We start from the raw sequence: 13,236 nt of genomic DNA, 5'->3' as shown, positions 1-13,236 counted from the left end.
CAATTCGTAAAAATGACAATTCGTAAAAATGACAATTCGTAAAAACGGCAATTCGTAAAAATGTCGATTCGCAAAAGTGACAATTCGTAAAAACGGCAATTCGTAAAAATGTCGATTCGCAAAAGTGACAATTCGCAAAAATGACTTTTCGGAAAATTGACAATTCGTAAAAATGTCGATTCGCAAAAGTGACAATTCGTAAAAACGGCAATTCGTAAAAATGTCGATTCGCAAAAGTGACAATTCGCAAAAATGACAATTCGCAAAAATGACTTTTCGCAAAAATGACTAATTGTAAAAATGACATTTCACAAAAATGGCTTTTCGCAAACATGACTTTTCGTAAAAATGACAATTCGCAAAAATGACATTTCACAAAAATGGCTTTTCGCAAAAATGTCTTTTCGTAAAAATGACATTTGGGGAATAATCATGCGCCCCCATAAATGTAGTTTTAAAAACCTGGAAAACCTGGAAAAGTCAGGGTATTTGAAAAGAGCAAAAGCGAGGCAACCCTGTTGACATTCAGCAAAAAATTGAATAATTAATATTATTATTAATATGTTATTATTCAATTATTGAAGAAAACAAAAATAAGGTAATTATAAAAAATGAATTATTTCAGGCGAGTCGAGTACATGAGAACCGATGACGAAGTGACGAGATATCACAGGGAGAAGGATGTTCCTTCAGCATTAGAAACGAAACTAGATATTCTGAGATATTTCACGGAATATATGGAGCATCACCTAACAGAAGGTTGGTATAAAACGCATTGTAAATTTTGTGAGTCTCATAAGTTGCTATTTTCTACTATTTTTTACTATGATTCTCTGTTCAGGTGGCGAAATCAAAGAAATTAAAAACACGCGCCAATCGCGCTCCGCTTGTGTGCCAAGAATGCGGCGCTGGCTGCGAACGGACAAAGCGATTGTGATGGAACTGACCGGACCACTTCTTCAGGTGAATTTCTTCATGGACCACACGAAAATGGTCGTCTCGCAGGAGCCATTGTGTAAAGAGTACCTCATCACTTACATCGACGCCAGTAGACGTGTCTCTTCCTACTGGCTAGGTGATCTCCGGAGTTACGGTTGCACCTCCGAAATCCACGAATGCTTGCACTACCTTTGCAAAGTGTCCCGCGAGTTTGCTGATCTCGATAACAATGCAGTTGGCTGATTGCCAACGTTTAGAACCTTTCTCGAGGTTAAAGAAACCAAAATCTAGAATTTTGCTTGAACTTTTATTTTTCAAGTTATTCTATATCTTCTGTGATCTGAATTTGTAGTGATTTCTTAGGAGGAAGGTAGAAAGAAAGGAGATGGAGAAGGAGAATTTCTCGAAAACTGGATAAAAATAACATTGTTATTAAAACTTTAAATGTTACATTTAGAATTTCTATATTAGAAGTTGTTATAGAATTTAGTGGAAAAAAAGAGTTTTTTGTGCGTAAAATTAGAGATTATTTATTTATTTTTATCCAGATTTCTGTTATTATTTGTACTTCGAAAATAAACTCCATTTTCAAAAATGAAAAAGGAGAAAATTGCACTAAAAAAAAAAACTTTCTGTGATTGATTTCAAAGTTTAAACTCGTTTCCGGGACTCTGTTGAGTTTTTCAAAACTTTATTATAAAAGAAGCTTATGTCTCGTAGCTTTAAAAGAACGAATATAATTATAAACTCGATTCGCGACTGGTTAATGGCCGTTTTGTACTCTCGAGATGATCGCACAGTAGTTGTTGAAACTCTTAGAGAATTTAGCTTAAACGCAGAGTTCAGTCAAGGCTACCAATTAAGTTGAGGGTCTTTGGTAATCCTAGTCAGATGCGTTTTTTCAAGTTTATTGAAAGTTCATGAAAGAGAACAGATGGTCACTGCCAATTTGTTGCCACTGTAGTTACATGTCGCTGTTAATTCCAGGACGATTCGTTTAATAATATAAAAAAACAAAAAAAAATAATAGAGTCGTAAAATTGTTGTTATTACTATTGCTATTATTAATAATATTATTATTAGTTATTAAATAACTATACTTTACTTTATTAATTTAATTAAATGCATTGTTAAGTGGTTTAGTCAATTGTCAATTACTCGTCAATTGAATTTCATTGATCGTACATTGAAAGTCAATTTAATTTAATTGATCTTTAATTACTTAACGATTTAATTTCATTAGTTGTTAATTAATAAATGAATAATCATCTATTATAAAACATCATCGATATTATATATTGAACAGGAACAGAAGGAAAGTCACTGTAATTAGAATCAAATCTTCATTGAGTCTCTCGTTTTCATTACTGTTACATTTTTATATCGCGCAATATCTCCTCCAAAAGTGTTAGCTTCAAAAAAATTGCAATCAAACAGAAAAGTTAAACCGAGATAAGAAAAAGTTAATGCATTTTTTAAAACAGAAATCAATTATTTTCATAAAATGAAATTAAAAAGAAAAACAAAATATAATTGTTAATTTAAAATGAAAAGACAGTTATTTGAAAAGGCTATAAAAAAATGTAAATTATCTTTTCTTTGTACTCCTGAAATTGTAATTTTTGGAAACGGAAGCTTACACGATGGTGAAATGGTTAGAATGTTAGATATATTATAAATGTATAATATAGTGATAAAGAGTTTCATTTGCTCTGTGATCGTGAAACGGTGTGTTAGATCTAAAAATTTGAGATATAAATTATATGCCTTAGAAATAATTAACGTTCCGATTCATTTGCTTTTACGAATGATATTCCTTCGCTTCATATTTTCCTTGTTAAGAAACGAAAATTTGACGTTATTATAAAAGAGTTACGTTTATTTTCTACGATCGTTTTTTTAACGAAATATATGTACAAGGCTCATGTTTCACGTTGAGAAACGAATAATGAAGATAATTAAAGATCTCAAATGCGAGTTTTCGCAAATCAATTATTGCCTCCATATTATTATTCACATTCCTTTTGAATTTATTGAAAATTAATTTTTTAATTTTATCGTATAAAAATTTCAAAATTCCTAATTTTTTTAACTTTGAAAATTACTAAAACATTTTTTTAACAACACTGAATCAAATGAACATTTTCGACTTTTTTTTTATAATTTATGGACTAAAGCGATTTCTTTTGGAACTTAAAGCCGATCCAAAGCTTATGAGGAATAAAAGATAAATAATTTAATTTTATTATTAATTTATTCAATTTATAGTTGAAACTATAGTGAAATAAATAATTTGCTTCAAGTCCGTAAAAGTCAGTTTTTATGAAAAAAGGTCCGTAAAATCCGTAATTTGATAGAAAAAAGACGAAAAGTTCGTAAATTGTACTATATAATTTTGGAAATCTTGAAAAAGTTGAAAATGATTGCAGAAATTTAATTATTTTCAAAAGTAATAAAATTCGTCGCAGAAATTCAATTAAGTTCAACAAACTTTTTAAATTCTCGTCAAAATTTCAATTATCTTTAGAAATATTAAAATTCTTCTCCAAAATTCAATTAAATTTTAAAAAATTTTAATACAATTCGTGACAAAATTTCAATTATTTTCAAAAAATTTACTCAATTAAATGATTTTCAATATTTATTATTAAATAAAATTTTTCAAAAGAATTCAATTATTTAAAAAAAATTCTACGCAAACCTTTAATTATTTTCATAAAATAATAAAAATTTAACAGGAATTCAATTATTTACAAATTTTTTCGCAATTATTCAATTATTTTCATAAATAATAAAATTTTCTACAGGGAGAATAAAAAATAATAAAATTCTTTTTAAGAATTCAATAATAAAACTCATCGCAAAATTCCAATTAACTTTATTACAATTTTAATCGAAATTCTCGAAAAATGTAATTAATCTTAAAAATTTTATTAAAATTCGTCAAATGAATTCAATTTTAAGAAACATGCAATTATTCAATAAATGCTTTTTTTGTATTTAACATATTGAATGCTAGTCGAATTTTCTAATAAAAATTGATTTAAAAATGAATTTGAGTAAAAATTTTAGATTATAATTGAATATTAAAAGCAATATAGCGTGAATTTTAAGAAATAATTGAATTTTGAAATTAATATTTTTTTTTTATAAGTTTAAGGGCATTTGAACCTTGATGACGTTACAGTTTGTGCAAAGCATGTGTGACGTCATCAAGGTTCAAATGCCCTTAATTGAATTTTTTTTACATTATTTTAATTTTTTATTTTCTAATATATTTATTTAATTGAAGAATTTGCGAATAATTCGTATGAAATTACTAATAAAATCCGTGTGGCGATTTGAAACAGAATTATTCGCACGAATATTCATGCTAATAACACCCGAATTTTTAATCTGGATTTTCAAAAAATCCGCACGAAATGTCTATTGAAAATTTTGTAAAAAATTTTCGGCCACACTTTTGGACGAATTTTGTACGATATTCGTGCGAATTACTAACGAATTTTTTATAGAAATTAAAAAAAATATTCTGTTCGTAAAATTTTGTAATAAATAATTAGATAATTAGTTTACTGTTCTTAATTAATTAGTAAAATCAAAACATTTCACAGCTGAAAAATGTTGCGACTTTCAAGACGATTCGATGCGCGTACATACATTTTTGATTACTGCGCATCGAAATCGAGACGATTTACTTTATTGTGGACTCAACCTAAAAAACAGGACAGAACAGACAGTGAAAGTTTATTGTAGAAACAGCATAAAGGCCTAAGCAGAACACGGGAACGGTAAGTTCTCAAATGCGCCACTGGACAAATGCGCCACCGGTCAAATGCGCCACGGATCAATTGCGCCACTGGACAAAAGCCCCACATTTGCCATATTTGAGGAAAGTGATAAGTTTGTTCGAGAGATGGAGCTAGGTGTTCTTGGTGTAGAAATTTGTCAAGTGAATTCAATTTATTGTCAATTTCGCTCCGTATAGTGAAAATAAATTTAAGTGAATGGTTAATTAAATGGAAATTAATTAATTGTTCTATATCAATTGCGAATAACATTTTTTAAGTAAGTTGCTGTTTTTATTTTATATTAATAATAATAATAATAATAAATATTATTATTATTGTTTAAAGAAATGTGGAAATTTTTTTTAATAACTAATTTATGAAACATTTTATTTTTAAATCGTTTTTATTTATATTTTTTCTTTGGAATAATTTAATAATTGCTTTAATTTAATAATACCTAAGATTTCTTGATATTTTCAAAAGATCTTTATTTTTATAGAATTATGTATTTTAATTAAATAACGAGATTAAGAATTCTTTGTTGTATTATAGTTAATTTTACTTACCTAATTATAAATTAATTGCCTTTATTTTAAATTTAGAAAGTACTTAAGTTTTCTTGAAGACTAATAAAATATAATTTATTAACAATTGTAATATTGAATATAATTTTCTAATATGAATTTCATATTTAATTAATTTTTTAAATTATATAACGTAAAAGTTTTTCTGAATTCACGTTCATACTTTTAGAAATGATAAGACTTCTTACAAAGTTTCAAATATTACGGAAGTTTAGAAAAATTATTCCAATTTTTATTTTATAATTAATGGTATTTTTTTTATATTAAAAACAGTAATATTTTAAAAAGTAATATTTTTTTGGAAACGTTTAATATATAAAAAAAGCAGGCTTCGCACTGACGTACTAAAATCTATACTATTTACTCCTTTTTTTGTCAAATTTCTGACACTAAAAGCTACTTTTTTACAAATTACATTAGTTTCAATCCTCTAATGATTGAAAAAAAAATTATTCTCAATCAATTTTTTGTGATTCGAAAATGAAAATTTATAATTGTTATTGAAAATTCTTTTAAACAATTGTAAATTGAAGAATGTTCGCAATATTTTTAAAAGATTAAATTACCATGTATTGATGCGCAAAACTCCAAGGATTAATTTAAAAAAAGACAAATCAGTAATCACCAATATTATAGAAATTGTGTAGAATTTTCTGCCAAAATGCAGCCGAAAATCGACTTTTAATCTTAAAAATCCGCTTGAAAGCGTGAAGTTTCTAACAAAACAAGAGAAGATCTTATTTATATATTCATTTGCAATTTTATTTTTCCTGGAACTCGAGTCGATTTTCGTCTGCATTTTGGCATTAAAATAATTTTTTTGCCAATAAATTTATATTCTTAATTTTATTACAATTTTTATACTCACTTTTTAATTTTTCTATAGTTATTAATATAATCTTTCTACAATTTTTCTATAATTTTTCTATAGAATAATGCAATTTGTAATTGTTTTTGTTTATTATTTTTGAGAGATAGGATAGATATTAATTTCGCAGTAATAGAGGGGTAAATAATATTTAATACCATTGTCAAATAACACAAGCACACAAAAAAATAAAAAAGTCAAAACCCAGAGGTTACACCCCCCCATCCCCATGTTTTTGGGGTCGCTGAAACCGAATATGACCATGAAAAATTTTTTTCGTCGGCCATTTTCCCGCTACCACCCCCTTACACCTGCTCCCTGGGGTTGGAATTTCAATTTTAAAAAAGTGGACAAGGGTGTCTATTCCTATTTTTTTTGGGTCGCTAAAACCAAAAAAGACTACCAAAATCAAATCCTTTACACCCTCAACCCCCTACTACCCCCTGCAATAATTTTTTTTAAATAAAACGGACCGATTTTTGGGAAATTGAAAATTAAATATTAATTATCAAAAATTATTGAAGGGGGTTGTAGGGGGTTGAGGGTGGAAAAGATTTGATTTTTGTAGTCTTTTTTGGTTTCAGCGAATAAAAAACGTAGGTTTAGACACCGCAATCGACTTTTCGCGAAAATTCGAATTTCGACCCCTCACCCTGGGGTTGTTAAGGGGGTTGTAAGGGGTTAAGGGAGGGAAGAATTTGTTTTTGGTAGTCTTTTTTGGTGTTAGCGACCCAAAAAACATAGGAATAGACACCCTTGTCCACTTTTTTAAAATTGAAATTCCAACCCCAGGGAGCAGGTGTAAGGGGGTGGTAGCGGGAAAATGGCCGACGAAAAAAATTTTCATGGTCATATTCGGTTTCAGCGACCCCAAAAACATGGAGATGGGGGGGTGTAACCTCTGGGTTTTGACTTTTTTATTTTTTTGTGTGCTTGTGTTATTTGACAATGGTATTGAATATTATTTACCCCTCTATTACTGCGAAATTAATATCTATCCTATCTCTCAAAAATAATAAACAAAAACAATTACAAATTGCATTATTCTATAGAAAAATTATAGAAAAATTGTAGAAAGATTATATTAATAACTATAGAAAAATTAAAAAGTGAGTATAAAAATTGTAATAAAATTAAGAATATAAATTTATTGGCAAAAAAATTATTTTAATGCCAAAATGCAGACGAAAATCGACTCGAGTTCCAGGAAAAATAAAATTGCAAATGAATATATAAATAAGATCTTCTCTTGTTTTGTTAGAAACTTCACGCTTTCAAGCGGATTTTTAAGATTAAAAGTCGATTTTCGGCTGCATTTTGGCAGAAAATTCTACACAATTTCTATAATATTGGTGATTACTGATTTGTCTTTTTTTTTAAATTAATCCTTGGAGTTTTGCGCATCAATACATGGTAATTTAATCTTTTAAAAATATTGCGAACATTCTTCAATTTACAATTGTTGAAAAGAATTTTCAATAACAATTATAAATTTTCATTTTCGAATCACAAAAAATTGATTGAGAATAATTTTTTTTTCAATCATTAGAGGATTGAAACTAATGTAATTTGTAAAAAAGTAGCTTTTAGTGTCAGAAATTTGACAAAAAAAGGAGTAAATAGTATAGATTTTAGTACGTCAGTGCGAAGCCTGCTTTTTTTATATATTAAACGTTTCCAAAAAAATATTACTTTTTAAAATATTACTGTTTTTAATATAAATAAAATACCATTAATTATAAAATAAAAATTGGAATAATTTTTCTAAACTTCCGTAATATTTGAAACTTTGTAAGAAGTCTTATCATTTCTAAAAGTATGAACGTGAATTCAGAAAAACTTTTACGTTATATAATTTAAAAAATTAATTAAATATGAAATTCATATTAGAAAATTATATTCAATATTACAATTGTTAATAAATTATATTTTATTAGTCTTCAAGAAAACTTAAGTACTTTCTAAATTTAAAATAAAGGCAATTAATTTATAATTAGGTAAGTAAAATTAACTATAATACAACAAAGAATTCTTAATCTCGTTATTTAATTAAAATACATAATTCTATAAAAATAAAGATCTTTTGAAAATATCAAGAAATCTTAGGTATTATTAAATTAAAGCAATTATTAAATTATTCCAAAGAAAAAATATAAATAAAAACGATTTAAAAATAAAATGTTTCATAAATTAGTTATTAAAAAAAATTTCCACATTTCTTTAAACAATAATAATAATATTTATTATTATTATTATTATTAATATAAAATAAAAACAGCAACTTACTTAAAAAATGTTATTCGCAATTGATATAGAACAATTAATTAATTTCCATTTAATTAACCATTCACTTAAATTTATTTTCACTATACGGAGCGAAATTGACAATAAATTGAATTCACTTGACAAATTTCTACACCAAGAACACCTAGCTCCATCTCTCGAACAAACTTTTCACTTTCCTCAAATATGACAAATGTGGGGCTTTTGTCCAGTGGCGCAATTGATCCGTGGCGCATTTGACCGGTGGCGCATTTGTCCAGTGGCGCATTTGAGAACTTACCAACAGGATGCAAAAGATAATAACAGAAGCTGTCTGTATCCTTTTCTTTCTCACGAGGTTTTCTACAGTAAAAAGGCCAACGCAGAATGAATACGGAACGGGAATAGGGCATGAGAAAGAAAAGGACACAGACAGCTTCTGTCATTTTCTTTTGCATGCCCTGTTCCCGTAACCGTATTTATTCTGCGTTGGCCTTGGGAGCATTTACACCTTACACCTTCGGTAAAAATTTCCAGAACGGGAAATTTACATTGGAGTAAGAGAGACAGGTATACACAGTCTGTCTCTCTTACTCCAATGTAAATTTTCCGTTCTGGAAATTTTTACTGAAGGTGTAAACGCTCCCTTAAGCTTAAGGTACTGCCACAGCTCGCTGCTGACTGCAGTACCTTTAACCACGGACAAAATAAAAGTCGATTACATATATCGAAAAAGAAATAGCGCCAAGTGACGAACTTCACTTAGTACGATTAGAAGTGTTTTTCGTACTTTATATTTAAAAAATATTTAAATATATAAATAAAAGTTTGTTAATTAATGTGTAGACAAAACTGATGTTAATTTTAATTAATTTTCACTCTTTAAATTATCATTTTTTACTTCTATAAATATTACGTAGATAGAAAAATGACAGAAATGGTGTGATAAGAGAAATGAGAGGGCTTCATTGAGCACAGACGAACAATAAAATTATCTATTAAAATTTTTCATTCAAATATTTTGTAAGGAGATACAAAATTTTACAAAACATAATCTCAGTGCTCAAGTTTTCAAAGGATAATGAAACGTGTAATTTTGTTTGTTAATGGCACCGACGTGAACGGCAAGGTAATCTTTTTTTGAGGTTATGTCAGTTGTCAAAATCACGCTTAAAAGAATTTCAAACTGAAATTCACAAAAACAAATAACTGCTAGCTATCAAAAAGTTTGTAATACTACATCTAAGGAAGCAAAAGAGAAAAAATTTTGGTTAATGTGACTCAAAATATGTCAAAAATTGAATGTTTTAAATTTATCAAGTTATACCTAGTTCATTTATAACATTTTTTATATAATATTAGTACTTTAGATGTCGATTTATTACAAACTAATACTATTCTTTGATACTCTTTTAGTTCATTCACATCTATAAATATTTTTCTTTTTAATCCCAAATTTTAGACTTCATAATACTTATATGTATTGAAAATACTTATGTAAGCTAGTAATTAGTTTGCGAACTATCCAAAATTTTTTAAAGTGTAAAAATAATTTAAATTTAGTTTATTTATTTACGTATTTCAGAAAAGTTGTTTATACAGAAATTAAAAATTGGAATATATAATTGCTTTTTAAATATTTACATTAAAAAACTTATTGCTTATGAATTTGATAAAAATAATGCTTTAAATTTTTTTTAAATTAATGACAATTAATAACTTAGATAAAGAATATTCTTCTTATTATTGAACTATCAAATGATATGCGTGAAAAGCAGTATTCCATTTATTATTTTGTAAATTAAAAAATTTTATATTTTCAAGAATAAATAACATCAATTTTTGAATAATTACAGATTTAAAATTTAAAGAATTCACTTATTAAGTACATAATATTAAATATTCTTGTTTATTATTATTCAAAAAATATTTATAAAATTTATCGCAAGAATTTCATTATTCTCATAATTAATATGAGAGCAATTCAATTATTTTCAATACAATTTTAATAAAATTTCTCTAAAGAATACAATTATTTTTTAAAATATTAATTAAATTCGATAATTTTCAAGAATTTTAATATAAATTCAATTATTTTTAACAATTTTGATGAAAATTTTTTTAAAAAATTATTATTTTCAAAATATTTAGTAAAATTCCTTCAAAAAATTCAATTATTTTCAAAAATTAAGAGAAAATTCTTCGAAACAATTCAATTTTTTATGAATTGTAAAATCCTCCACAAGAATTTAATTATTTTCTTAAATAAGAAAATTCTTCAAAGGAATTCAATATTATTTTCATCAATTCTGATAAAAAAATTCTTCGAAACAATTCAATTACTTTTATTAATTGTAAAATTCTTGGCAAGAATTCAATTATTTTTGTAAATAAGAAAATTCTTCTAAGAAATTAAATTATTTTCAATACAATTTTAATTAAATTTCTAAGAAAAAATTCTATTATATGCAAGATAATTTTAATAAAAACTCTCAAACAGGTTCAATTATTTTTAACAATTGTAAATAAATTTTTCTAAACAATTCAATTGTTTTCAAAAGTTTTTAATAAAATTCTTTGTAAATTTCAATTATTTTAAAAATTTTCAATTACGAAATTCAATGAAATTCTCTAAAAAAATGTAATTATTTACAAAAAATCTAATAACATTGTTTAAAAGAATTAAATTTTCTATGAATAATTTTAATATAATTTAATATAGGAAAATCGTTAATTACAATTAATAATAAACACGATTATTTTAAAAACTTAAAAGAAATTCTTCTTAAAATTCAATTATTTTCAAAATTTTCAGTAAAAATTATTTTAAAAAAACTCCACTATTTTCAAGAATATTGAAATAAATTCTTAAAAACAATTCAATAATTTTAAAGAATTTTAATAAAAATCTTTTTAAAAATTAAATTATTTTCAATAATTATTTCAGAAATAATTGAACTCTTGAATAGATTTTTATTAAAACTTTTTTAAATAATTGAATTTTTGCAAAATTTTAAAAATAAGTGAATTTTTTAGAAGAATTTTATTAAAATTGTATATTTAAAATAATTTAATTTCTGGGAAAAATGTATTATTTATTGATATAATTGAATTCTTAGAAAGAATTATAAAAAAATGTTTTAAAATAATTGAATTCCATTGAAAATTTTATTATTTATGAAAATAATTAAATTCTTGAATTGAATTTTATTAAAAGTTTTTGTCAAATAAAATTGTTTATATTAAACAAAAATTAAGGTCCTGAAAACACTCTACGTTATTAAAAGTTTTTTAAATAATTGAACTCTAGTAAAAAATTCAATTATTTTTTAAAATAATTGAATTTTCTCGGAGAAATTTTTACAAGATATTTAAAATTAATTGATATTTTCGAAGAAATCAATTAAAATTGTATTGAAAATAAGTAAAATCCTGATAAGAATTTTATTATTTATATAAAAATAATTGCAATTTAGACGAAAATTTTTATTATTTAAATAAATTGACTTTTTGCAAAGTATTTCATTACAATTATTGAAAATAATATTGAATTCTTCATAAAATTCAATTACTTTCAAAATTTTCAGTAAAATTTATTTAAAAATCTCCACTATTTTCAATTGAGGAGTCGGGAAGAAGAACTCGCCGAGCGCTCCAACGCATGCGTTAATATCATGCTAATTGAGCCTCCCAATTCAAGAACTCGCCCGACGCTCGGATGAACACTCTAACGCCAGTCAAACGTTAAGAAAAGTCACAAAAATTAAAATTTGAAATTTTGATTTTTTAGAAGCACTACCTTGTAGGAAATTGAATAGCGCATCTTTTTTTCCTTTGAATTTTTTTCGTAGGATGAATATTGTCGGAAATAATGACGAAAAATGGTAAAATTTTGTTTTTCAAATTTCATTGCTTTTTAAAACATAAATCATCGTATCTTCGACAATTATTGTCGAATTGACTTCAAATTTGGTATGCAAGTCTATTTGGGTTCTGGGAAGACGATAAAATGATCAGAATGTAAAAATTTCCTAATTGTTCACTAATTTGTTAATGTAAATAAAGGCTTGTCAATTTTAGGTTAACTTACCTTCGTCGACAAAAAGTCTGCGGTGAACTTTCGAATTGAAAAAACTTCTAGTGAGACATTTGTTTATTAGTATATAAGGAAGTTTTTTGGAAAATATTAGATTGATTTAGTAAAAAATGTGGAAAATATTAAGGTTTAAAGACAGCGCGGAGAGCGCGACATCGAGTCGCGGCGTGCAAATATCACTAAACACCAACTTTATAGGACGTCAGTTGTTGAATTTGTTCTTATTACCTCGGTTATTACTCAGTACTTTAAAAAAAGCATTAAATAAATTATTGGGATATAATTATAACGCTATGTTTAACATTATAACAAATATAAAAATTCTATAAATAATAAAGAACTAGCAACAATTCGCGCGGCTAACTTTTTACTACATTTTATAAATAAAATTAGCAATTTTAAAAATAATAGAATTTGAAAACTTTCTAATTTAAATTTTTGTTGAAAACACTAAAAAAATTCAATTTTGGAGAAATTACAAATAATTGAAGAAATTCAACCATTTTCAAATAAAAAAAAAAATAATAAAATTCTTCTTATAAAATTCAACTATGTACAAAATTTGAAAAAAAAATTTTGTAAAAATCCCGATTATCTTTATAAATAACAAAATTCTTTTCCAAACTTTAATTATTTTCCTAAATGTCAAAGAAATTTAATGCCTTTTTTAAAGTACTGAGTAATAACCGAGGTAAT

The 13,236-nt window shown here is 25.6% G+C and overlaps 2 protein-coding genes across 2 annotated transcripts in view; both read left to right on the top strand.

The window, feature by feature from the left end:
• LOC122512986 (serine/threonine-protein kinase polo-like) overlaps window positions 1-2,931 on the top strand; it is a 43,955-nt gene extending 41,024 nt beyond the window's left edge. Inside the window, exons 8-9 of the mRNA XM_043629195.1 lie at window positions 626-759; window positions 842-2,931. Of these exons, the coding sequence (XP_043485130.1) occupies window positions 626-759; window positions 842-1,182 (475 nt within the window). The 3' untranslated portion in view covers window positions 1,183-2,931. The remainder of the gene's footprint in view (window positions 1-625; window positions 760-841) is intronic.
• Window positions 2,932-9,192: 6,261 nt separating this feature from the next.
• Window positions 9,193-13,236, top strand: part of LOC122512967 (BTB/POZ domain-containing protein KCTD9) — a 106,443-nt gene continuing 102,399 nt past the window's right edge. The window contains exon 1 of the mRNA XM_043629169.1: window positions 9,193-9,573. Coding sequence (XP_043485104.1) covers window positions 9,526-9,573 — 48 coding nt within the window. The 5' untranslated portion in view covers window positions 9,193-9,525. The remainder of the gene's footprint in view (window positions 9,574-13,236) is intronic.

This window comes from Leptopilina heterotoma, unplaced genomic scaffold (assembly GCF_015476425.1).
Source record: "Leptopilina heterotoma isolate Lh14 unplaced genomic scaffold, ASM1547642v1 Lhet_130, whole genome shotgun sequence".
Lineage (NCBI taxonomy): Eukaryota > Metazoa > Arthropoda > Insecta > Hymenoptera > Figitidae > Leptopilina > Leptopilina heterotoma.
The sequence above is the reverse complement of the archived record's forward strand: the minus strand, read 5'-3'. Positions and strand labels throughout refer to the sequence as shown.